Raw genomic sequence first — 22,708 nt, 5'->3', positions numbered from 1 at the left:
AACGACGATTGGGCAGCGGCAGCTGTCGAAGGACCAAGTGAAGCAAAGGCAACGGGGAAGAGCAAGGATATTTGGTAAATCAGTGCATTTTTGCCGGTTGACATCATCCTGTAAAACAACGTATCTCAAACTTGGCCATTTTTTAAAAAGACATGTGGACTTCAAACTCCCAGAATTCCCCAGCCAGCTATGCTGGCTGGGGAATTCTGGGAGTTTGAAGTCCACCTATCTTAAAAGCTGCTGCGGTTGAGACACACGGCCTTAAACAGTAATCTTAAGTTTGAAAAACACCGCTGTAAAAGTCAAGACACCAGTAGCCATTTTGAAGATGGCTGTTTTAATACGATCAGTGTCTTCAAACTGTTTCACAACTCTGTATATTTCATAGCTCAGACTCAGTCTCCTTGGTGGATCCTTCCATAAAGACCAATTTGGTTTGTTCCCCCCCCGCCCAGTGTCCATACCGACTGACCACGCCCGTTCTCCCTCATGCCCCACGCTGGGGGGACCGAGACTCAAACCACACACGCCTCCAGCGGAGTATGCCTCCCTATCTCCTGTTTTCGTTTCTCGCAGTCATGGGATCTCTGATGTCTGGTGAGATTGGATCTTTGGCAGAAGCCCTGTCCACAGTCCGCGCACCGATACGGCTTCTCTCCCGTGTGGATCCTCCGGTGGACAATCAGGTGAGCCCTCTGGCTGAAGCCCTGCCCGCACTCCACGCAGGTGTGGGGTTTCTCCCCCGTGTGGATTCTCTGGTGCACCACAAGGTGTGTCCTTTGCGTAAAACTCTGCCCGCACTCCGAGCAAGCGTAGGGTTTCTCTCCCGTGTGGATCCTCTGATGGCGGATGAGGTTGGACCTCTGGCTGAAACTCTGCCCGCACTCCACGCAGGTGTGAGGTTTTTCTCCCGTGTGGATTCTTTGATGGATCACCAGGTGCGCTTCCCAGGTGAAGGTTTGCCCACACTCAGTGCACTGGTAAGGCTTCTCTTTCGTGTGGATTCTCTGATGCGCCACAAAGTTCTTCCTCCGGTTGAACATCTTCCCGCAGTCCAAGCACTGGCGAGGTTCTTCGCCGGCGTGGATTTTTTGATGGCGGATGAAATTCGATTGCCAGTTAAACATCTTCCCGCACGTCATACACTGATACGGATTGCCTCTCAGGTAGATCCTCTCGTGGCTCCTGTGGCCTGGCTCAAGGCTGATGCTCGCCCCGTGATCCGAGCTATGGTGGTGGGACGCCTTCTCCTCAGTGTGGACTTTCTGATGTTTAATCAGGTGCGGGCTCTGCCGAAAACATTTCCCACAGTCAAGGCAGGTGAAGGGTTTTTCTCCGGTGTGAATCCTCTGATGGCTGATGAGGTTGGCTCTCTGATTGAATCTCTTTCCACACTCGGAGCACTTGTGAGGTTTTTCTCGTGTGTGGATGCTCTGGTGCCTCAAAAGGTTCCCCCTGCGGGTGAATATTTTCCCACACCGGAAACATCGATAGGGTTCCTCTCCCGTTTGGTCCCGTCTGACATTACCGCTTGGCCGAGGGAGGGCAGTTTCCCCCGTGTGAATCTTCTGGTGCTTGAGAAGGTTGGATTTCTGGCCAAAGCTCTTCTCGCACTCCAAGCATTTGTACGGCTTCTCTCCCGTGTGGATTCGGAGGTGCCTCACCAAATTGGACCGCTGGCTGAAGCTCTGCCCGCAGTCGGCGCATTTGTGCGGCTTCTCGCCGGTGTGCAAGCGCTTGTGGATGATGAGATGCGCCCTCCAACGGAAACTTTTCCCACAGTCTGGACATCGGTACGGTTTCTCCCCGGTGTGGATCCTCTGATGGGCGTTCAGGTTGGTCCTCTGGTTGAACCGCTTCCCGCACTCGAGGCATTTGTGCGGCTTGTCTTTTGTGTGGATGCTCTGATGCCTGAGGAGGTTGCCTCTCCGGGAAAAGATTTTCCCACACTTGAAGCACTGACAGGGGTTTTCTCCAAGGGGATCCCTGTCCAATCTCTTATGGCTGGACCTCTGACCGAGCCTCTTCCCATTAGCCGAGCGCCGGGGCGGCTTGTCCCCCAAGTGGACACTCTGATGCTTGACAAGGTTCGATTTCTGCGTGAAACTCTTCTCGCACTCCAGGCACTTGTAAGGTTTCTCCCCGGTGTGGACGCGGTGGTGTCGAACGAGATTGGAAACCTGGCTAAAACTCTGCCCGCAGTCGGCACACTGGTGGGGTTTCTCTCCGGTGTGAATCCTCTGATGAATGATGAGGTTTGCGCTCCGACTAAAGCATTTCCCGCAGTCAACGCAGGGATAAGGCTTCTCGCCGGTATGGAACCGCTGATGCCGCATAAAGCTGGTTTCCCACTTGAAGCTTTTGCCGCATTTTAAGCACTGAAATGTCTTTCCTCCCACGTGGGTTCTGTGATGCCGGTTGAGGTTGGATTTTTGAGTGAAGCCCTTCCCACAAAGAGCGCAAACATGCCTCCGCTTTCCTGTTGGCGCTCTGTCCTCCGAGACACGCTCACTAGAGACCCTGCTCTCACCAAGAAGGGCGTTATTTCTTCTCTTGTCTATGGGGAATCTCTGCTCCCACCTTGGTGCCTCTTGTTCTCCAAAGTTTTCTTCCAGGACTTGAGTTTCAGCTTTTTCCAACAACGCTTCAAACACGGCCTCTTCAGCCTCACTCTCCCACTTATCTGTCAGGATTAAAAGAGAGCGTTAGAAAAGCTAGAACTAATAGCAAGTACAATGGTTGAAACGACACACACTCATATTCTGCGCTAAGATGTTTTTTTTTTCCATTTAGTTTTTTTTTTTTACCATTCTAATGTGTGACCACAATCAATTTAAGTGGCAACTGTATTTTTAATGTGTGACACTAATGTATTTTAGTGTCGGCTGCACCCAGCTAACGCCGACATGGTCACTCCTAATAATTTTTTTTTTTTTTAACTCTGAGAAATGCAGCTAGAGACTTATGATTTGAATGGGGGGTGGATGTGTTGGAGCCCTGACATTCGGATCATTTAACCACAATTCATTTCAAGACAGCAAAATTTTCATTTTAAAGCTATTGGCTTCCTGTCTCCTGAAGCTTTGCATAGAAACAGGGGTGTATTTGGTCGCCACGATGTAAGAAAGATGTTGAGACTCTAGAAAAAGAGCGCAGAGAAGAGCAACCAAGATGATGAGGGGACTGGAAGCTAAAACATATGATGGATGGTTGCTGGAACTGGGTGTGTCTAGTTTTATGAAAAGAAGGACTAGGAGAGACACGAAAGCAGTCTTTCAATATCTCAGGGGCTGCCACAAAGGAGAGGGAGTCAAGCTATTCTCCAAAGCCCCCTGAGGGCAGGACAAGAAGCCACGGGTGTAAATTAATCAAGGAGAGAAGCAACCAAGGAGAAATTTCCTGACAGAACAATTAATCTGTGGAACAGTTTGCCCACAGAAGTTGTGGGTGCTCCAACATTGGAGGGTTTTAAGAAGAGATTGGATAGCCATTTGTCTGAAATTGCATAAGGCTTCTTTGCCTAAGCAGGGGGTTGGACTAGAAGACCTCCAAGGTCCCTTCCAACTCTGTTATTCTATATTCTAATATATAGTTTATAGCTTCCTGGGTTATAGTTCGTTTTTCTGCCATGCCCCAACCATCTTCAGAAGAAAAGAATTTCTTAAAAAAGAGAGAAAAGAAACCAGGAAATAGACTATAACCAGCAATAATTATTTTGCCCATCTCCTAGACTAACAATAAACCAATTTTATTTTATTTTTTGGGGGGGAGGGCAAAAGAGTTGTGTGTGATGCGTGGATTCAGCTTTCATTTCTGAAATTCTGCTGGGAGTCAGTTTCTCTTCAGGAAATTTAAGAGAAATTTAAGAGAACTGCATGAAACTTGGAAGTGACTCTTTCCAAGAAGGAATCTCGCCAAACCTTCTTTAGCGAGGTCTATGATGGGTTCGTTGCACGGTCAGACAGATACAGTATTTAGCCTGGCATCTTTATTCAACCTAGCAAGGCCTTCCCAAAGACCTGGGATAGGTAAATGTTGCTGTTTGATGGGACGAAGGATATTGCAGGATGTCAGGATGTTCCAAACAAAGCTGTCTCTTGCAATTGGATGGATGGAGGTTTTGCTGGCGCTGAAGTGATGCTCAGCATGTTTTGGCATTGCACCCCAGGTGCAATTACAATAAATAAATAAATAAAATAAGATACGCATTACGTATCTGATATTAACACAGTTGAGAAAGTCCAGATTATCTTTCACAAGAAGAGTTCTCTGCTCCTCTACTGGTTGCAGAATACCTTATGCCACCAGACTTGAAATTCTAGACCTGGAAAACCTAGAACTACGCCGCCTTCGGTCCGATCTAAGTATAGTACATAAAATCATACATTGCAATGTCCTACCTGTCAATGAATGATTCAGCTTCAACCATAACAATACAAGAGCACACAATAGATACAAACTCAAGGTAAACCGCACCAAACTTGATTGCAGGAAGTAGGACTTCAGCAACAGAGTGGTCAATGTCTGGAATACTCTACCTGACTCTGTGGTTTCTTCCCCAAACCACAAAAACTTTAACCTTAGACTGTCTACTATTGACCTCACCCCTTTCCTAAGAAGTCTGTAGGGGGCGTGCATAAGCGCACCAACGTGCCTACCGTCCCTGTCCTATTGTTTCTTTTATTTTTTTCTTATATGTATCAATTTCATGTATTCATAACTATGCTTATATTTATACCTATTATCTTATAATCACTTGACAAAATAAATAAATAACAATAAATAAAATAATTATTATGAGTATTATCTTTGCTTTCTATTGCTACTGTCACTCAATTTCTCCAGTCCTTTCTCTTCCCTTCTGTCATCTTCAGGTATTGCCATATCCACCACCGTCCAGACGTCATTTGAAATGACGGTGAACTTTCCCAAGGCCTGTTGTTTTTCAAGAGACAAGTGAACTTTCTTGTTTTGTTTTGTTTTTTCTTTGACGACCTTTCGCTTCTCCTCCAAGAAGCTTCTTCAACTCGAGCTGGATGGATTCCACCATCCAGTCAGAGCTAAAGAAGCTTCTTGGATGAGAAGCGAAAGGTCGTCAAAGAAAAAAAAACCAGAGAGTCCGGTTGCCTCTTGAAAAAAAGCACTTTTGGGACACATTCACGTTGTCAACTCATAAAATATTTCTATGGTCTTTTGAGAGTTGACAACGGAAAGGGAGGGGAGAAAGAGCAGTGCAGCAGCTTGCAAACCAAAACTGCATTCCATAAATGATTTCAAAGATAGTAACTAGGTGACTGAAGTTTCTGCCGTGCAAAATTCTAACTGGAGAGCATGATTGATGACTCTGGGCTATGGATGTGTCCCATTGGAGAATATGAATTACGATACACCCAGGGGGTGGGGGGAAAACCAGGGTCAAGGGTGACAGTGAAGGATGTGTCTCAGAGTCGGCTACACTCAGGCAGTGCCGGACATGTTAACTCCCAATAAATCCATTTGGAGTTTTGGAAGTTTGGCTTGAGACTCACGATTTAAATGGGGGTGACCGCTAGAATCCTGACACATGTGACTTAGCGTTGCTGCAAACAGCCGTAAATGAGGGTTTGCTCAGCTTCCAAATTCTGATCATGTGACTGCAGGGAGGGATACTTCAAATTCCTATTGTTAACTAGTCCTTGAAGACGTTCACGGTAACTTCAAATTAAGTCTGGACAGCGGATATGGCAACACCGGAAGATGACAGAAGGGAAGACAAAGGACTGAAAAATAAGAGTCATTGCAGAGGATAGATAACAGATCACAGATAATCAGAGTTGGACCTTGCAGGTCATCTAGTCCAACCCCCTGCCCAAGCAGGAGACCCTACACCATTTCTGACAAATGGCAGTCTAATCTCTTCTTCAAAGTCTCAAGTGATGATGCTCCCACAACTTCCAAAGGCAACGTCTGTTCCATTGGTTGATTGTTCTCACTGTCAGAAAGTTTCCCCTTATTTCCAGGTTAAATCTCTCCTTGTTCACTTTCCATCCATTATTCCTTGCCTGGCCTACAGGTGAGTTAGAAAATAGCTTGACCCTTTCTTCTGTGTAGCAACCCCTCAAACATTGGAAGACCGCTATCCTGTCTCCCCTGGTCCTTCTCTTCACTAGACTAGCCATGTCCAGTTCCTGCAACCGTTCATCGTATGTTTCAGTCTCCAGTCCCCTAATCATCCTGGTTGCTCTTCTCTGCACTTTTTCTAGAGTCTCAACATCTTTTTTATAGTGGGGTGACCAAAACTGGATGCAGTACTCTAGGTGTGGTCTTACTAAGGCTTTATAGAGTGGTATTAGTACCTCCCTTGATCTGGATTGTATCCCTCTGTTAATGCAATTTAGGATTGCATTGGCTTTTTGGGCTGATGCTGCACACAGCTGGCTCATATTAACTATACAGCCGTGGTGTTCACCTTACTATTGTGGCGTTCACTTAGTGACTGCCACAAAACAAGGTCACAAAATCGGACGTGGTCGCCTAGGGACCTGCTTAATGACTGGCAAGACTTATGACCGCAATTCAAGGCTCAATGATGGTTGTCAAGTTGAGGATAGGCGAGATGTGCAGCATATGAACGTGGAATATTCAACTAACTAAATAAATACACGACAAAGCACCCGTACCCAACCAATTGGACTGTTCCTGCTTGATTTCCCGGCAAGGCTGTTTTTCGCCGGCGTCATCCTCTCTTGAAAAACTCATCGCTACTTCTTCAAACTCTCCCAGTACCTGAAAGATTAAAAAAAGAAGCAAAAACGTGGGTGGATAGCTGCAATTCTGGCTGTTTGAATCTTAAATGATGAAGGGAGCATCCATCACTTGCCGGTTCTGGCCCTTTGGAGAATGTACATGTGATGTCACAACAACACACGTATGAAGACGGCGGGGTTTTTTTTTTTGCTGCACACCGCTGCAACCGTTCGGCTGGGAAACGAACCCTCACAATAGTTGATGGGAATCTACTGATCGGGAGATGTGGCAAGGACCTTGGCCATTCGGGGAGTTGAGATCCACAATTCTTAGAAGTTGACAAGTCTCATTTACACCAGAGGTGGGTATTCACCAGGTTCTGACCAGTTCTGGAGAACCGGTAGCAGAAATTTTGAGTAGTTCGGAGAACCGGCAAATACCGCCTCCAACTGGCCCCGCCCCCACCTTTTCTCCGCCTCCAAAGTCCCAGTGGGTCTTCTTTGGTTGCCCTGCATAGGAGAACGGAGCTGGAAAGCAGGTTAGTGGGGTGGGGAGGGAATGGGGATTTTGCAGTAACCTTCCCCTGCCACGCCCACTAAGCCACGCCACACCCACCACTCTGATTATATTATTTATCTGTGAACCATTGCAGCCCTGATTCCACCTGTCAGTCTCTGATGGGACACAGTGAGATAGCAACAGCAATAGCCATAACACTTACACTTATATACCGCTTCATAGTGCTTTACAGCAGTGGCCTCCAATTTTTCGGACACCAGGGACTGGTTCCTTGGAGAGTGTTTTTTCTATGAACTAGAGGGGACCATGTCCTACCTGCATCCCATGGAGGGGTCTTTGCTTGTTTCTGCGGCCCAATTTCCGGCATGCCGCGGCCCAGTGACGGTCCATGGACCGAGGGTTGAAGACCCCTGCTTTATAGCCCTCTCCAAAGGGCTTTAGGGCAGGGGTCTCCAACCTTGGCAACTTTAAGACTTGTGGGCTTCAACTCCCAGAATTCCTCAGCCAGGTTTGCTCGTTGAAGTCCCGCGTCTTAAAAGTTGGCACGGTTGGAGACCCTTGGTTTAGGGAGTCAGCATATCGCCCCCACCCCCCCTCAAACAATCAGGGTCCTCACTGATGGAAAGATGGAAGGCTCAGTCAACCTTAAGCCGGTCAGGATCGAACTGCCAACAGGGGGCAGTTAGCCTGCAAGACTGCACTTTATCCCCTTTATCCCTCAGTCCTTCACCTCATATGAGCCATCGGTGGGTGGCTCATATGAGGTGAAGGACTGAGGGACTCATCCCCACTTCCCCACCGCACCTCTGAAACCTTACTTCCTGTTTCCACCTCTCAGTCTCTTGTTGCCTCAGCAGAAAGTCCTCCACCAGGGCTACCGCCTGGGCACAGGTCTCCGGCCCGCTTTCTCCTACCCAGCCCTGGAGGTCCTCAGGCAAGATGGCCAAGAACTGCTCCAGGACCACCAGCTCCACCATCCGTTCTTTCGAATTCAGCTCCGGCTGCAGCCAGTTGAGACACAGCTCCCGCAGACGGGCGCAGACGTCCCAAGGCCCCTCCGCCTCTTGGTAGCAAAACCAGCGGAAGTGTTGACGGTGCAGTTCTGCGCTGGAGGTCTCCTGGGCTCGGCCCTCTCCCTTCACCTCTCTATCCTCCCTTTGCTCTGCGGGGTCTGTATCCAGGCTGGTCTTGAGGGGTCTCTCCGGGGCCAGAAGTCCACCCGTCTCTTCTTGTAGGAGCTCTTCGCCAGCCCTGGTTTCCGCAGGAGCCAGGACCCCCGGGATATGGGGGTGGCTCCATCCTGAATACGGGGACGGTGTGTTCTTCAGGATGTCCCGCCATTGGGCTTCCCAACAGGGTGACAGAACCCCCTCCTCGAGGTCCTGTTCTGTTGGCTTGGCTGTCATCCGGCTAAAATGCTCCCCTATGGTGAAAGCTTGGATGACATAAGGGCTCTTCCGGAATCGGGTTGGGCCGGCCAGCGCAAGGCCATTTCTCTCAAACTCCTCCATTTTGACTTCTTTTTCCACCCGGGTTTCGTACGGGTGGTGGCCCACGGAGGACACCTCCCATCTCTCGGCCGCCATTTTGGCCTCGGCTCTGCTCAACTGTTCGCCTTTCCAGCCCGGCACTGGTTTCTTTCGGCGGACATGATCGAAGGGGTCTGAGTCCAAGTCTGGACAAGTTCAGACTGGGAAAGATGATGGGATTTCAAAGCTTCTCACCTACAGAAAAACCTGGGAGTGTCTTCTCTCCAACCAGCTTCTTTCTGAAGAACAGAGAGAGTAAGATGGATGAGGAGGAGGAAAAATGTAATACTGAAACAGCCACGCGCTGAACCACAGAATCTCAGAGCTGCAAAGGGCCACTGAGGTCATCCAATCCAGCGTCTTGCTCGGTGTAAGAATCCAGATTAAACCATTGTCAGGAAGCCATCTTGAACAACCAGCAAAAAGCAGCCTAACAACTCTCTGATGATACTCCCACCACAAAATGGCTGTTAAATGAATCCGGCTTCTCTCATTTACTTGGCTTGTAGGAAGCCGGCTGGGAAGGTTGCAAATGTAATTACATGACCCCAGGACTATGCAACTATTCAATCAATTGATTGATCAAAGGGTTGCCAACTTTTTGGACCTCAGGGACCACTAAACTCATAATTTTAAATCCTGCAGACCAGAGATCCTGGGAAAATCCCCCAAAACGTCTACAGAAAAATTCCCCACCCTGTTTTCCTACCGATCGATCATTCTTGATTTGGGATCGCGGGATACCGTCTCCAGCTCTGTTCTCAGGGAGGGAGAGAGAGACTTTTGGCTTCATGCAAGGAAAACAGCAGAAGCAGCAGAAGTCTTTCTTTCTCTCCCCCAAATCCTGCCAGAATTGGTGAGGCTTGTCGTGCTGGCGCAGCCTCTTGGAACAGGACACCTTGCAGGGTCCCAAAGACTCATTTCTGGCAGATCTTGAGGGAGAGAAAGAAAGACTTTTGCTGCTTTCCTTGTGTGCAGCCAAAAGCAGAAGAAAGAAGTAGAAAGAAGCAGCCGGGTGGCCAGATGAGGCGCGTGGGGCAAGTTCCCCCCCTTTCTGCCCTTTCCCCCCGTCTCTCCTCACTACCTCATGTTCGCAATGCAAGCGATGCAAACCTTGTATTCCCGCGCAGCCTGGATTAATTGCTTTGGAGGTGACATTTCTCTGCGGACCACCAAAATTTTCTCGCGGACCACCAGTGGTCCCCGGCCCACCGATTGGAGACCACTGTTCTAGACCAATCCCCTTTCTCAAATAGGACAGCCTATACTATTTCACAGGTGGCTGTCCAGTCTCTTTTTAAAAACCTCCAGTGACGAAGCCCCCACAACTTCTGAATGCAAACCTGGTTTATGGTGCTCACTTTCCGGATGTTTCTCCTTAATTCTGCGGGATTGTTTCTTGTCTTTGGAGAATAGCTTGGACTCCCTCTTCTTTGTGGCAGCCCCTGAGATATTGGAACACTGCTATCCTGTCTCCCCTGGTCCTTCTTTTCTCAAGACTAGCCATACCCAGTTCCTGCAACTGTTCATGTTTTAGTCTCCAGGCCTTTAATCATCTTAATTGCTCTTCTTTCTGCACTTTTTCCAAAGCCTCAATATCTTTTTTGTAATTGACCAAAACTAAAATGCAGTATTCCAGGTGTGGCCTTACTAAGTCTTTATAAAGTGGTACTAACACTTCGCATGACTTTGATTCTATGCCTTTGGTTATACAACCAAGGATTATATTAGCTTTCTTGGCTGCTGCCGCACACGGCTGGCTCATGTTTAAGTATTCTAAGGACACTTTGGTTGCCAAGTGCCCAAATGTTGATCACATGATTGTGGGGATGCTGGAACAGTTATGAGTGTAGGGACTGGCTATAAATCATTTTTTCAGCCCTGTAACTTGAAACGGTCGCTAAACTAATGATTCTAATGGACTTTTGTTCCAATTATGCTGTTTGGACTGTCTTGGTAGAAAAAGGGAAGTTTCTACTTCCCTCCAGTTCATACTGACAACTGCGACTTCCGCCATCTTTTCCCTGGTTAGAGACGACTTGTGGGAAAGAGGATCTTTGAATTTAATTGGCACAGTATTTTAAATCTGAAATGCACTGAACATCAATGACAACGTATGTCTGGGTTGCCTGCATTGCAGACCAAGCGTTTGTGAGTACTTTCAACATTACTAGTTATAGCAATGTTGTTTTTTCATCTTCATTGCATTTGGCCATGTTTATTTTTATTCTCAATCTTCCACGCCTGTCGAATGGGAATATTTACTGATCAGCTCCAGAAAGGAGCAATTGTGAAACCCATTGATCATTGGGGGAATCTGGGCTGACGACCTTTGACGTGTTACAAACAGCAGCTGCTCATCTATATTATATAAAATCCAAGTACCACTCACTCATCACGAAATCTCCAGAACCGTAAAGCCTACAAACTTGAAATTTGACACGTATGCTCCTCTTGGCTTCTAGGTGCTCGCTAAGAAAGGATTTTTCGAAATAGCAATGGCACTTAGACTTATATACCGCTTTATAGTGCTTCACAGCCCTCTCTAAGCAGTTTACAGAGTCAGCCTCTTGCCCCCAACAGTCTGGGTCCTCATTTTAGCCACCTCAGAAGGATGGAAGGCTGAGTCAACCTTGACCCTGGTGGGATTTGAATTGCCAAATTGTAGGCAGCTGGCTGCAGAAGTAGCTTGAAGTACTGCACTCTAACCACTGCGCCACAGAGGCTCTAAATGAAATGATGAAATGACCATCAGATCATTAGTATTTCTTATACAGTAATTAACACGCTCTGATGCTAAGGAGTTCTTACTCCCCTTTCCCGCCTGAAAAGAACTCTGTTCCAACTGCCAGTTGCCTCACATTCTATTACCTCAGCTCAAACTGGCAGACCTTCCCGTCCTTCACTCAGGCGCGGTCTGGGGCTCCTTACAGTACTAAACGTTGCTACCTCACCAAAATGTCTACGCCTTCCACCTATAGAACTGCTTCCAGACTCAAGGCGGCGGGAACGATATTCCCTTACGTGTTTCAGCCACCGACCGCCACTGAGCCAACCGATTGTGAACCGAATTTCTCCTGCATAGCCCACTCACATAGTTTCATCGCGAAGCACGGATATCCAGCTAATAGAACATTAAAAAAATCAAAGAACAATAGCACTTAACATTTAGACCAGGGTATCCCTAACCACCCCCCCCCCGGTCCATGGGAAAAAAACCCTCTCCACAGAACCAGTCCCTGGTGCCCAAAAGGTTGGTGGCCACTGATTTAGACTTACACCAGTAGTCCTCAACTTACGACCACAATGGAGCCCCAAATTGATAGCGCCAAGTGAGACATTTGTGAAGTGAGTTTTTCCCCGTTTTGAAATCTTTCTTAACACGATTGTTAAGGGAATCACTGCAGTTGTTACATTAGTAACCCGGTTGTTCAGTGAATCTGGCTTCCCCATTGACTTTGCTTGTCAGAAGGTCGTAAGAAGGTAAAAAAAATATTCCCAGGACATTGTAACCGTCATGAGTTGGTTACCAGGCATCTGAATTTTGATTGTGTGATCACGGGGGATGCTACAACGGTCGTTAAGTGTGAAAAATGGTCATATAAGTCCCTCTTTTCAGTGCCGCTGTAATTTTGAATGGTCACTAAACGAACTGTTGCAAGTTGAGGACTAACTGTAGCGAAACTCACTGAAATGTTTCACTTAGCAACGGAAATTTTGGGCTCCATTTCGGTCGCAAGTCAAGGACTGGCTGTATTCAGACCTGTTTAAAGCTGAACACAGAGGAATACATGATTACTTTGCACACACACACAGCCAACTTCTTCTCAGTGTCCTGACCTGATGAAATTCCACAACCGAAGCAACGTTTCTTCACCTCAGCAAATTTAAGATGTGTGAACTTCAGCTTCCAGAATTCCCCAGCAGGGTACAAAAGAAGCAATTTTCTTCCCCTTTTGGACAATGGGGGGAAAAAAGGGGGGGAATTATTGCTTGATCTCCAGAGCAAACACAAAAGGAGAAGAGAAGACTGGAAAGAGGAACAACCCAGAGGGAAAAAAAAAAAAAAGGCCAGTCACAGCAGAGAATGCAGAAAGTGAAACTGTGGGTCCAATCCGACCCTGAACAGTTGTTTTAATTTCTTTCTACTGCTTGTATCTTTTACATCTGTAAACTAGAACCGAGCCGCCTGCTAATTACTTTTGGAAACACCACTTTGAATTGGGTGAGAGTTTTCTTCAGCTAAAAAAAAAAATGGGTAAAAATAGAAGAATATTCTAGATTCTTCTAGAATCCCCTTGTTTCCAGATTTTGGAAGCTGTAACCCCAACATGTGAGAAGGGTTTCAAGCCAGAGAGAACTTCTCAGGCCTGCTGGTTTCATCAGATTACGAATGGTTTTGTGATCTCCCTTTCTAAAAGCATCCTTTGTTTCCGGCAGGGCAGCACAGAGCTCAAAACTTAATATTGGGATGGGAGACCAAAAGGAAATCCCAGCGTTGCAGATTAATCTGGGAAGTAAACAAAATACATTTCCAGAAAACAGTAGTGGTTAATTAAACCACTTCTGTTTTGCCCATGAGGAAATGGTAGGATAATAAAAGCCCCACAAGCTTAACTTTAAAAAAAAAATCCCTGCTTTATGAAATAACCCAATTAATTATTTTTTGAAAAAAAGCTCTCTTTGTAACTGCCCTTGAATATTCAGGCTCTTCTGAAGTAAGATTATAGGTAGTTCTTGACCACAACTGAATCCAAAATTTCTGTGGCTAAGTGAGACAATTGTTAAAGTGAGTTTTGCCCCATTTTATGACCTTTCTTACCACAGTCGTTAAGTGAATCACAACACTTAACTGTACTGTTAAATTAGTGGCAGGTTTGCTAAGAGAATCGGGCTTCCCAATCGATCTTGCTCATCAGAAAGTGACTGAAGGTTACAGAAAGCTACAAAAGGAATTCACACGACCTCAGTACACTGCAATCATTGTAAACCTGGGTAATCCTCAATTTAGGACCACAATTGAGCCCCAAATTCATGCGGCTAAGTGAGAAATTTGTTAAGTGGGTTTGCTCCATTTTACGACTTTTCCTTGCCACGTTTGTTAAGGGAATCACTGCAGTTGTTAAAGTAACACGGTTGTTAAGTGAATGTGGTTTCCCCATGGACTTTGCTTGTCAAAAAGTTGCATGGACACTACAACTGTCACAAACGTTGTCAAGCTGTCAAGCATCCAAATGTAAATCTGGTGACCCTGGGTATGCTGCAGTGTGAAAAATTGCATATAAGTCACTATTTCTAGTGCGGTTGTGCGATGACCCGGGGCGTGGCCCCAAAATAACAAAGTCACAAAAGTAGAATAAATTCCATTTAATATCTCCAACTTGGCCCCCGATGTCCAGTTATCATCAGCTGGAGATCAAACTCTTCCAAAAACAGTCTACAAAGGGAAGAAATGCAGTCCAAACCCAAAATACAGATAAATTTTTTAAAAAAAAATCAACACAAACCACGCTGAAGTAAATTAACATGACAGGCCAGGATAATAACCAAAACCCAGATAAGCCTCGACAAAGATAATGCACGCTTTGCTTCCAGCAAGGTGCTGTGTGCAAACGCCCTTCTTATATCCTGTTCTCCCAGCTGCAACTAATGAAAGGCATCAGGGCCCTTTTCTCTCCTGTAAGCCATGTTGCTCCCTTCTCTGTTCCTCCCTGCGTGCCCTAGATTGAAGAGGGGGTGGCCCTGGGTTTTCCTCTGACTGCCCAGCTGGACTGTGCCCTTCCCCTGTTTCTTCCACAGCCACCAGAGCCACCCTCCCACTCCCTGTCAGCTGCTCAATCTCCCCCTCAGAATCAGACTCCAACAAGGGCATGACAGGTTGTAACTTCTGCCATTAAATGAACTGTTGTAAGTCAAGGATTTACCCGTACAGCAAAAGTACCACAACCACTGCCAAGCAATGTCGTGTTAAGTGAGGTATACAACACTAAAGCAGAGACTTTTGTTGAGCAACTATGAAAATTTTGAGGAGAGAAAACACACACACACACACACACACACACACACACACACACACACACAAAAACGGCCCTTGGCCTGAAGCCCAAAAAGGACAACCCAGTCAAACCTGAGGAATGGCTAAGGTGAGAAGAGCCTTTTGCTTGAAACTCTGCAGCATGGCTGCCAGTGAATGGCTCAGTTCACACAACCCATTAAACCAGCAAAGGGAAAAAAAAACCTAGAAGTTGCATTTGCGAGATCTTTACACTCTGTGAAAACCAGTTCATTATTCACCTCTTGTGTGGCTCCGCGCATTGCGGAAACCTCCAAGTAGGTTAATTTATTGACTAGGTTAAACGTCTGTGGAGATTCTCAGTCACATCCAGGCCATGGTTGTCCCAAAGGTGCTTTTTTAAGAGGCAACTGGACTAAGAATGAGAATCGAAACGCTTTCAAAAGAAAAAAAACAACACAATACACCTTTGGGATATTGACCAATATTATAGACGTTGTGTGTATATAGCCATGAAGGGGCCTTCTACCATGAAGGGGCCTTTGGGCCTAGATTTCCGGCAACCACGGAGGATGATCAGGTTTGTCCTCACACCAACCAAACTGCAACCTAGTTACCAACTATGAGGCTAGTGTGTTGTGCAACTCACTAGCCCCATGCCTTGTGTGGTTTGCTGCATTGTGCAAAGGCTGGAAAAAACGGCTCCATTGAGGAAATCATCTCTTCATTAACCACAGATGTTGTCACACAACCATAGCAGGAGAGTTAAAAACTACCCTACTGAGCGGGGCTGCGAATCAGACAAAGCCGGGTAGACAATATTAAGTTAAGCACCCTTGAGAATTAGGCAGCCTCCTAAGCTGCTAGTCCTTTGCAGAAAGGCTGCAGATGAGCACCCTTGGTTTGCATCCCAAAGCAACCCACAATCCTTAAACTGCCAGAGGATAAAACAGGTAAATCCTCGACTTACAACAGTTCATTTCGTGACCGTTTCAAAGTTACGACGGCACTGAAGAAAGGGACCATTCAGGTGCTTTGGAAAATAAATTGATACCCTGTTTGTGGACCATTTTTCACACCTAAAACCATTGCAGCATCCCCATGGGCACGTAACCAAAATTCAGACACTTGGCAACTGAGTCATATTTGTGACAATCATAGCATTCCGGGATCACACAATCACCTTTTTTGCAACCTTCTGACAAGCAAAGTCACTTAACCACCAAGTTACTAACTTAAGGACTGCAACAATTGACTCAACAACTGTAGTCAAGAAGGCCGTAAAACGGGGCACAGCTCCCTTAGCAAATGCCTTCCTTAAGAGCATCTGCACCAGGACAAATTTCTTGTGTGTCCAATCACACTTGGCCAATAAAGAATTCTATTCCATTCCGTTCCATTCCATATTTTCTATTCTATTACTTTTCTATTCTGTATTTTCTATTCTATTCTAATTCCATATATCCTATTCTATTCTCTACATTCTATTCTATTAATTTTCTATTCTATATTTTCTATTCTAATTCTATTCTATTCTGTTCCATCTATTCTATCAGCAGCAATTTGGAGCTCCATTGTGGTTGTACGTCAAGGACTACCTCTATCTCAAAATTTGAGACCACTTCTTGAAGTATCCAAGAAAAAAAGGATCTGGGGTCTGTCTGAAAACAAACCTGAAGCCTTAAAAAAAATGGGACAGCCGGTATCCTCCCCCGGCGGGAGAGGAGAAAACTTTTCAGAGGGGGATTCCGCTATTCAATTGGACTTGTACTCATCTGAACTGAATCAGAATAAAGGTGGACATCCTATCCCACTTCAGACAAGTGACTTATCTACTCTCTTCTTAAAAACCTCCAGTGACCAAGCATCCAGTTTCTGAAGGCAAGCTTTTTCTGCTGGTTAACTGTCCTCACTTTTCGGAAGTTTCTCTTAAATTCCAGGTTGCTTTCTCTCCTTCATTAGTTTCCATCCACTGTTTCTTCTCCTGCCTTCAGGTGCTTTGGAAAATAAATTGATACCCTATTTGTGGCAGTCACTCAAATACCAAAATACTGCTATCATGCCTCCACCTCATAGTCCCTTTTTTTTTTTCTGGACTAGCCAAACCCAAATCCTCCAACCGTTTTTTTTTTTTTTCATGTGTTTTAGCCTCCAGCCCTTTAATCATCTTAGCTTGCTCTTCTCTGCGGGCTTTTAGAAGTCAAGCTGCAACCTTTGACTTTGAAAAGGGCAGACCGGGCTTACGAATCCATTTGCAGCCTTCCCACAATCATTTTTAAGATAACCAAGTTAAATCAGGCACCTCTACAGAGCTTTTCAGTCCTCCAGGGTCATGGAAATCATCCCCCTCCAAAACCCAGAAAGCCTCTTGGAAAAGGCAAACTATAATGCGTTTGCATTTTATTTTTATAGTTATTTATCGACTCTTTCCTAGTATGATTTGATTGCTTATTGTACCCTATGACTATCATTAAGTGTTGTACCTGATGATTCTTGACAAATGTATCTTTTCTTTTATGTACACTGAGAGCATTTGAACCAAGACAAATTCCTTGTGTGTCCAATCACACTTGCCCAATAAAAAGAACTGTATTCTATTCTGTTCTGTTCTGTTCTAACCTTATGATTCTTGATGAATGTATCTTTTCTTTTATGTACATTGAGAGCATTTGCACCAAGACGAATTCCTTGTGTGTCCGTCCAATCACACTTGGCCAATAAAAAGAATTCTAGGTACAATGAAGAGGGCATTTCATTTGTACGAGGTGCAATGGCAATAAAGTAAATTAAATACGAAATACGAAAAGCAACCTTTGGGTTAAACCCGACATTGCACAACCCAAACCCTCGACCCAGCCTAGCGCAAAAACCCAAAGCTGGCAACAGCAAGTCGTCTGAAGTACCCATCTTCCTCTCCCAGAACGGTATGGCTGTGGCTGATGGCCTTGGCTTGGTTAGACCTACTTACCTCTACGATTGGGTGAGAAGTGGGCTTCATGCGGGCTTGTGCCCGGTCTGCCCCCTTCCCTTTAAGGAACCCCAGACCCGATGCACCCCCCTCCGCTCTTTTGCACTGACGAGTCCGGCTCCCCACCCTCCGCCCGCAGCCGCCGCCGTCTCGGCTCGACTACGCACCGCCTTGCAAACTGCACATCCCGGAGTCTCAGGAGGAGAAATGCGCCGCCCACCCCACCCCCCTCCCGCACGCCCACAAATTCCCACGCCGCTCTAGGCCTCCAGGCTCGTTGGTTTTAACCGCGGCAGCTCCGTGGCTGGTAGGTCCCTCTCTCTCCCCCCTCTCTCTTTCTCCCATCTCGCATTTCCGGCCCCGGGGGTAGGGAGGGGGCCGGAAGGGGTTCCTTCACGTGATTCCCGTGGCGTCACGTGATCGCCCTTCCCTTGCAGGCCCGAGGAAGGGGCGGGGCGCAATGCGGCGCAGAGAAATGGGAATAAGGCGCCAATTTGTGATCCCCGACTTCTGACCTCCCCCCCCCATGGAGCCCAAAAGTTCTGTTGCTAAGCAATCGACATTGCTCAAGTGGACTTGGCCCTGGTTTATGACCTTCGTTGCTGAGGTTGTTAAGTGAATCGCCGCAGTTGTTAAGTTAGTAAGGTGGTGGTTGTGCGAATCTGGCTTGGCTATTGACCTTTGCTTGTCAGAAGGTCACAAAAAGGGACTCCCATGACCTTGGGACACTGCAACTGTCATAAATTCGATGTCAACTCATAAAAATATTTCTATGGTCTTTTAAGTGTTGCCAACAGAAAAGGGAGAGGGGAAAGGGGTTTGAAAGAGCACCGTGGCAGCTTGGAAATCAAAAGTGCATTCCATAAATAGTTTTTCAAAGATAGTTTCTAGCTGACTACTGTTTCTGCTGTGCAAAATTCTAATTGGAGAACATGATTGATGACTCTGGGCTATGGATGTGTCCCATTGGAGAATATGAATTACAATACACTCAGGGGTGGGGGGAAAACCAGGGTCAAGGGTGACAATGAATGATGTGTCGAGTCGGCTACACCCAGGCAGTGCCGGACATGTTAACTCCCAATAAATCCTTTTGAAGTTTTGGAAGTTTGGCTCAAGACTCATGATTTAAATGGGGGTAACTGCTGGAATCCTGGCATATGAGTTAATTACCAAGCATCGTGATCGATTATGTGACCATGAAGGATGCTGCAACAGTCATAAGTGTGAAAAAATGGTCATAAGTCCCTTTTTTCAGGGCCATTGTGACTTGGAATGGTCACTAAATGAACTGTGGTAAGTCAAGAACTACTTGTATTAAGTTGCCAAACCTAGGAATTGAGAGAGAGAGAGAGAGAGAAAGAGAGAGTTTAATCTACCCAAATATCCTCTGCTGGATTTGAATCAGTCATGGTTTTTTTTAATCATTTTAATGTACAAGTGGTCCTCTACTTAGGACCACAATTGAGCCCAAAATTCATGTTGAGTGAGAAATTTGTTAAGTGAGTTTTGCCCCATTTTACAACTTCTCGATTAAACATTCTCCTCCAGATGGTGGGGAGGCAGAAGTAGAGGTAGAGACGCCAGAAGGTATGAGTTTCCGACTCATTTTAAACGATTCAAGACCTTCAAATTCTTTTAAACTTTAATCCAATTGGTAAGGTAGACAATTATAATCCAAAATGGAAAAGCCCAATAGTAAAAAGCCCAATGGTAAAAAGGAAAAAAGAAAAGGAAAAAAAATTCTTCAGGTTCTTCTGGACCCTAATCCAATTATGAAATAATCCACAATAAAGGATAAAAATAAAAAGAAGGAAAAAGCCCAATGATAATAAAAAAAACAAAAGAAAAATTTCTTCAGGTTCTTCACACCTTAATCCAGTTAAAAAATCTCAATAATAAAAAAAACCCAAAATAGTCCAAGAACATGGATGGAAAAAGCAAAAATCCCAGTGGAAAAAGGGAAAAAAAGAAAAAGGAGAAAAATTCTGAGGCTTTCCCTTTAAAATAAAAAGCAAAAATAAAAATATTGCTAAAATAAAAGTTTACAGTAAAGCTGGTAAGGAGCGGTAGCACAACTAAAAGAAGATAAGAAAACACACTGCACTGTGTTTAATTGTCCAAGGCTCTTATTATGACTCTCTTCTCCACAAGCTTCAAAGCCAAACTTCAAGTGTTAAATTGTTGATAGAAGTCCGGAAGAACATCTGTAATAATATTCTGCCACGCTCTTCCCTCTTATCTTATCAAGTTGAAATGTCCTTGAGAAGGAGTCTTTCACAGTTCTTTCCACTTCAAGTAAAATATTTTCAAGCCTCTAGTTACAAAGTTTCTTAATTCTCACTTTCCCCCTCCTCCCAGGAAAACGTAATTGAGATTTAAAAAGAAGAGAAAATATATACTTGTATATATAAAAAGAAAAATAAGCAAAGGGAGCCTCTAGTCTTAAAAAAATTAAGGAATCAAGAAGGAGAATAAGAAAGTAAATATATATATAAAGGAAAATTCAGTCCGGTTAACTGCTAAGTCACAACAAAGTCCAGTAAAAAAAAGTAAGGAAAAAAAAAAGCCAAGCCTCACTTTGACGTCTCCCTTTAAAAGTCGCCGCTTATTCAGTTTTGTCAAAAATCTCACAGGTTTCTTCTAATACTGTTACATTTCTCTATCCTTACACTTACCTACAAACATCTGTTAATTTTCAGATTTAGGACGCTGTAAATTAAGCCTATGGACAAAAAAAAAACCCTTCCTAACCCAATTCTCCACATACACTTATTATTACCGTTGGTGAGTCGCACAGTCAGCCTGATGTTTACATTAGATGTGATATTTTTATCCCCAATCAAGTTCTTCCCAAGAGCCTGAGATAGGCAGTATTTTTAAATAATATTACAGGTATTGTTAGAGTGTAAACTATTTCAAATAAATGTCTATGGAGATTCACTTTGGGATGGTTGTCCCAAAGGTGTTTTTTTTTTTTCCAGAGGCAACCGGACTTTCTTCTTTTTCTTTAAAACCATTTCACTTTGCATCCAAGAAGATTCTTCAGCTCTGACTGAATGGTGGGGAATGGAAGGATTTATATTCCTTGCAGATAGCTGGTCATTTGTATTCTTTTAAAAGAGTCACTGAAGCTACTTGGAAGTTTGTCTATATCCTCAGGGTCACCTGAGTAGTGCAAAGGCTCCACACCCATTTGGAGAAGTGAAACATTTTCAAAGGAAAAACAAATACCCAAGAAAGTCCAGTTGCCTTCTGGAAAAAGCATCTTTGGGACAAACGTGACCTGGATGATTGAGAATCTCAATCATCTAGCTGGTTGACCTTGGATCAGTCTCTCTCTTTCAGTCCAACTCACAGGGCTGTTTGGGAAAAATAGGAGGAAGGAATATTAGGTATATGTACCACCTTGAGTTATTTATAAAAATAGCACAGGATTTTATGTATTTATTAAATGTATATGCTGCCCATATCGCTGCCCCTCTGGGTGGCTTATAAATAAATGTTATTATACAGGTAGTCCTTGACTTACAACAGTTTGCATATTGACCATTCGAAGATACAACGGCACTGGAAAAAAAATGACATGACCGTTTTTCAAACAACCGCTGCAGCATCCCTATGGTCACATGATCAAAAACCAGTTGCTTGGCAACTGGCTCATATTTATGACAGTTGCAATGTCCTGGGGTCAGAATAACTGAGTTGGAAGGGATCTTGTAGGTCATCTAGTCTAACCCCCCCAAAAGCAGGAGACCCTACATCAGGGGTGTCAAAACTTGATTTCATTGAAGGCCGCATCAGGATTGTATTTTACCTCGGAGGGCCGGAGTGGGCATGGCCAGAGTGGATGTGGTCAGCTCGACATCACTCGTATCAGGGGTGCCTGTGGTGGCCCGAGCCCTCTGCCAGAGAAAACAGGCTCCTGAGCTCTGTTTTCGGCTGCAACGGCCTCCTGTAAGTAACCCTCTGCCAATGAAAACAGAGCTCAAGAGGGCTGTGTGCAGCCCACCCGAGTTCTGTTTTTCCTAGCAGAGGCACCCACAGGCCAGTCTTTTGCTGTTTCCAGGGTGCAGATCTAATCATCCCACGTGCCAGATCTGGCCCCTGGGCCTTGAGTTTGACACCCCTGCCCTACATCATTTCTGACCAACGGCAGTCCAATCTCTTCTTGAAAGCTTCCAGTGATGAAGCTCCCACAACTTCTGAGGGCAACTTCTGTCCCACCGATGAATTGTTATGTCAGAAAATTTCTCCTTTTTTCCAGGTTAAATCTCTCCTTGTTCAGTTTCCATCCATTATTCCTTGTCTGGTCTACAGGTGTTTTTTAGAAAATAGTTTGACCTCCCCCACCCCTTCCTCTGTGTGGCAGCCCCTCAAATATTGGAAGACTGCTATCCTGTCTCCCCTGGTCCTTCTCTTCCCTAGACTAGCCAGGCCCAGTTCCTGTAACCATGTTTTAGTCCCCAGTCCCCTAATCTTCCTGGTTGCCCTTCTCTGTACTCTTTCTAGAGTAGGAGTCCCCAAATTTGTAGACTTCAGCTCCCAGAATTCTGGGAGTTGCAATCCACGAGTCTGAAAGTTGCCAAATTTGGAGACCTGTTCTAAAATCTCAGCATCTTTTTATAGTGTGGTGACCCAAACTGGATGCAGTACTCTAGGTGCGGTCTTACTAAGGCTTTAACAGAGTGGTATTAGCACCTCCCTTGATCTGGATTGTATCCCTCTGTTAATGCAGCTTAGGGTTGCATTAGCTTTTTTTGGCTTGTTTTTTTTTCTGGGTCGTAGGGACTCCATCACTAGAGGCTTTTAAAAAGAGGCTGGACAGCCACTTGTCTATAATGGTATCTGCTGGTGTTCTGCTGGAGGAGGGGGCTGGACTAGATGACCTCCAAGGTCCCTGATTGAAATTCTTTTAAAAAAAACAACAACAGATGACGTTTGTGGGGACGG

The 22,708-nt window shown here is 45.3% G+C and overlaps 1 protein-coding gene across 1 annotated transcript; it reads right to left on the bottom strand.

The window, feature by feature from the left end:
- Positions 1-320: 320 nt before the first annotated feature.
- On the bottom strand, positions 321-18,016 carry LOC113450947 (uncharacterized). Its single transcript, XM_026722281.2, has 4 exons — positions 17,756-18,016; positions 8,064-9,013; positions 6,660-6,765; positions 321-2,683 (listed from the first exon to the last, which is right to left on the bottom strand). The coding sequence occupies exons 2-4, from the start codon at positions 8,829-8,831 to the stop codon at positions 516-518; spliced, it is 3,042 nt and encodes a 1,013-aa protein (XP_026578066.2). The 5' UTR covers positions 8,832-9,013; positions 17,756-18,016; the 3' UTR covers positions 321-515.
- Between the last annotated feature and the right edge of the window lie 4,692 nt (positions 18,017-22,708).

Source organism: Pseudonaja textilis, chromosome 2 (assembly GCF_049901715.1).
Source record: "Pseudonaja textilis isolate UNSWEBS1 chromosome 2, rPseTex1.2, whole genome shotgun sequence".
NCBI classification, from domain to species: Eukaryota; Metazoa; Chordata; class Lepidosauria; order Squamata; family Elapidae; genus Pseudonaja; species Pseudonaja textilis.
The sequence above is the reverse complement of the archived record's forward strand: the minus strand, read 5'-3'. Positions and strand labels throughout refer to the sequence as shown.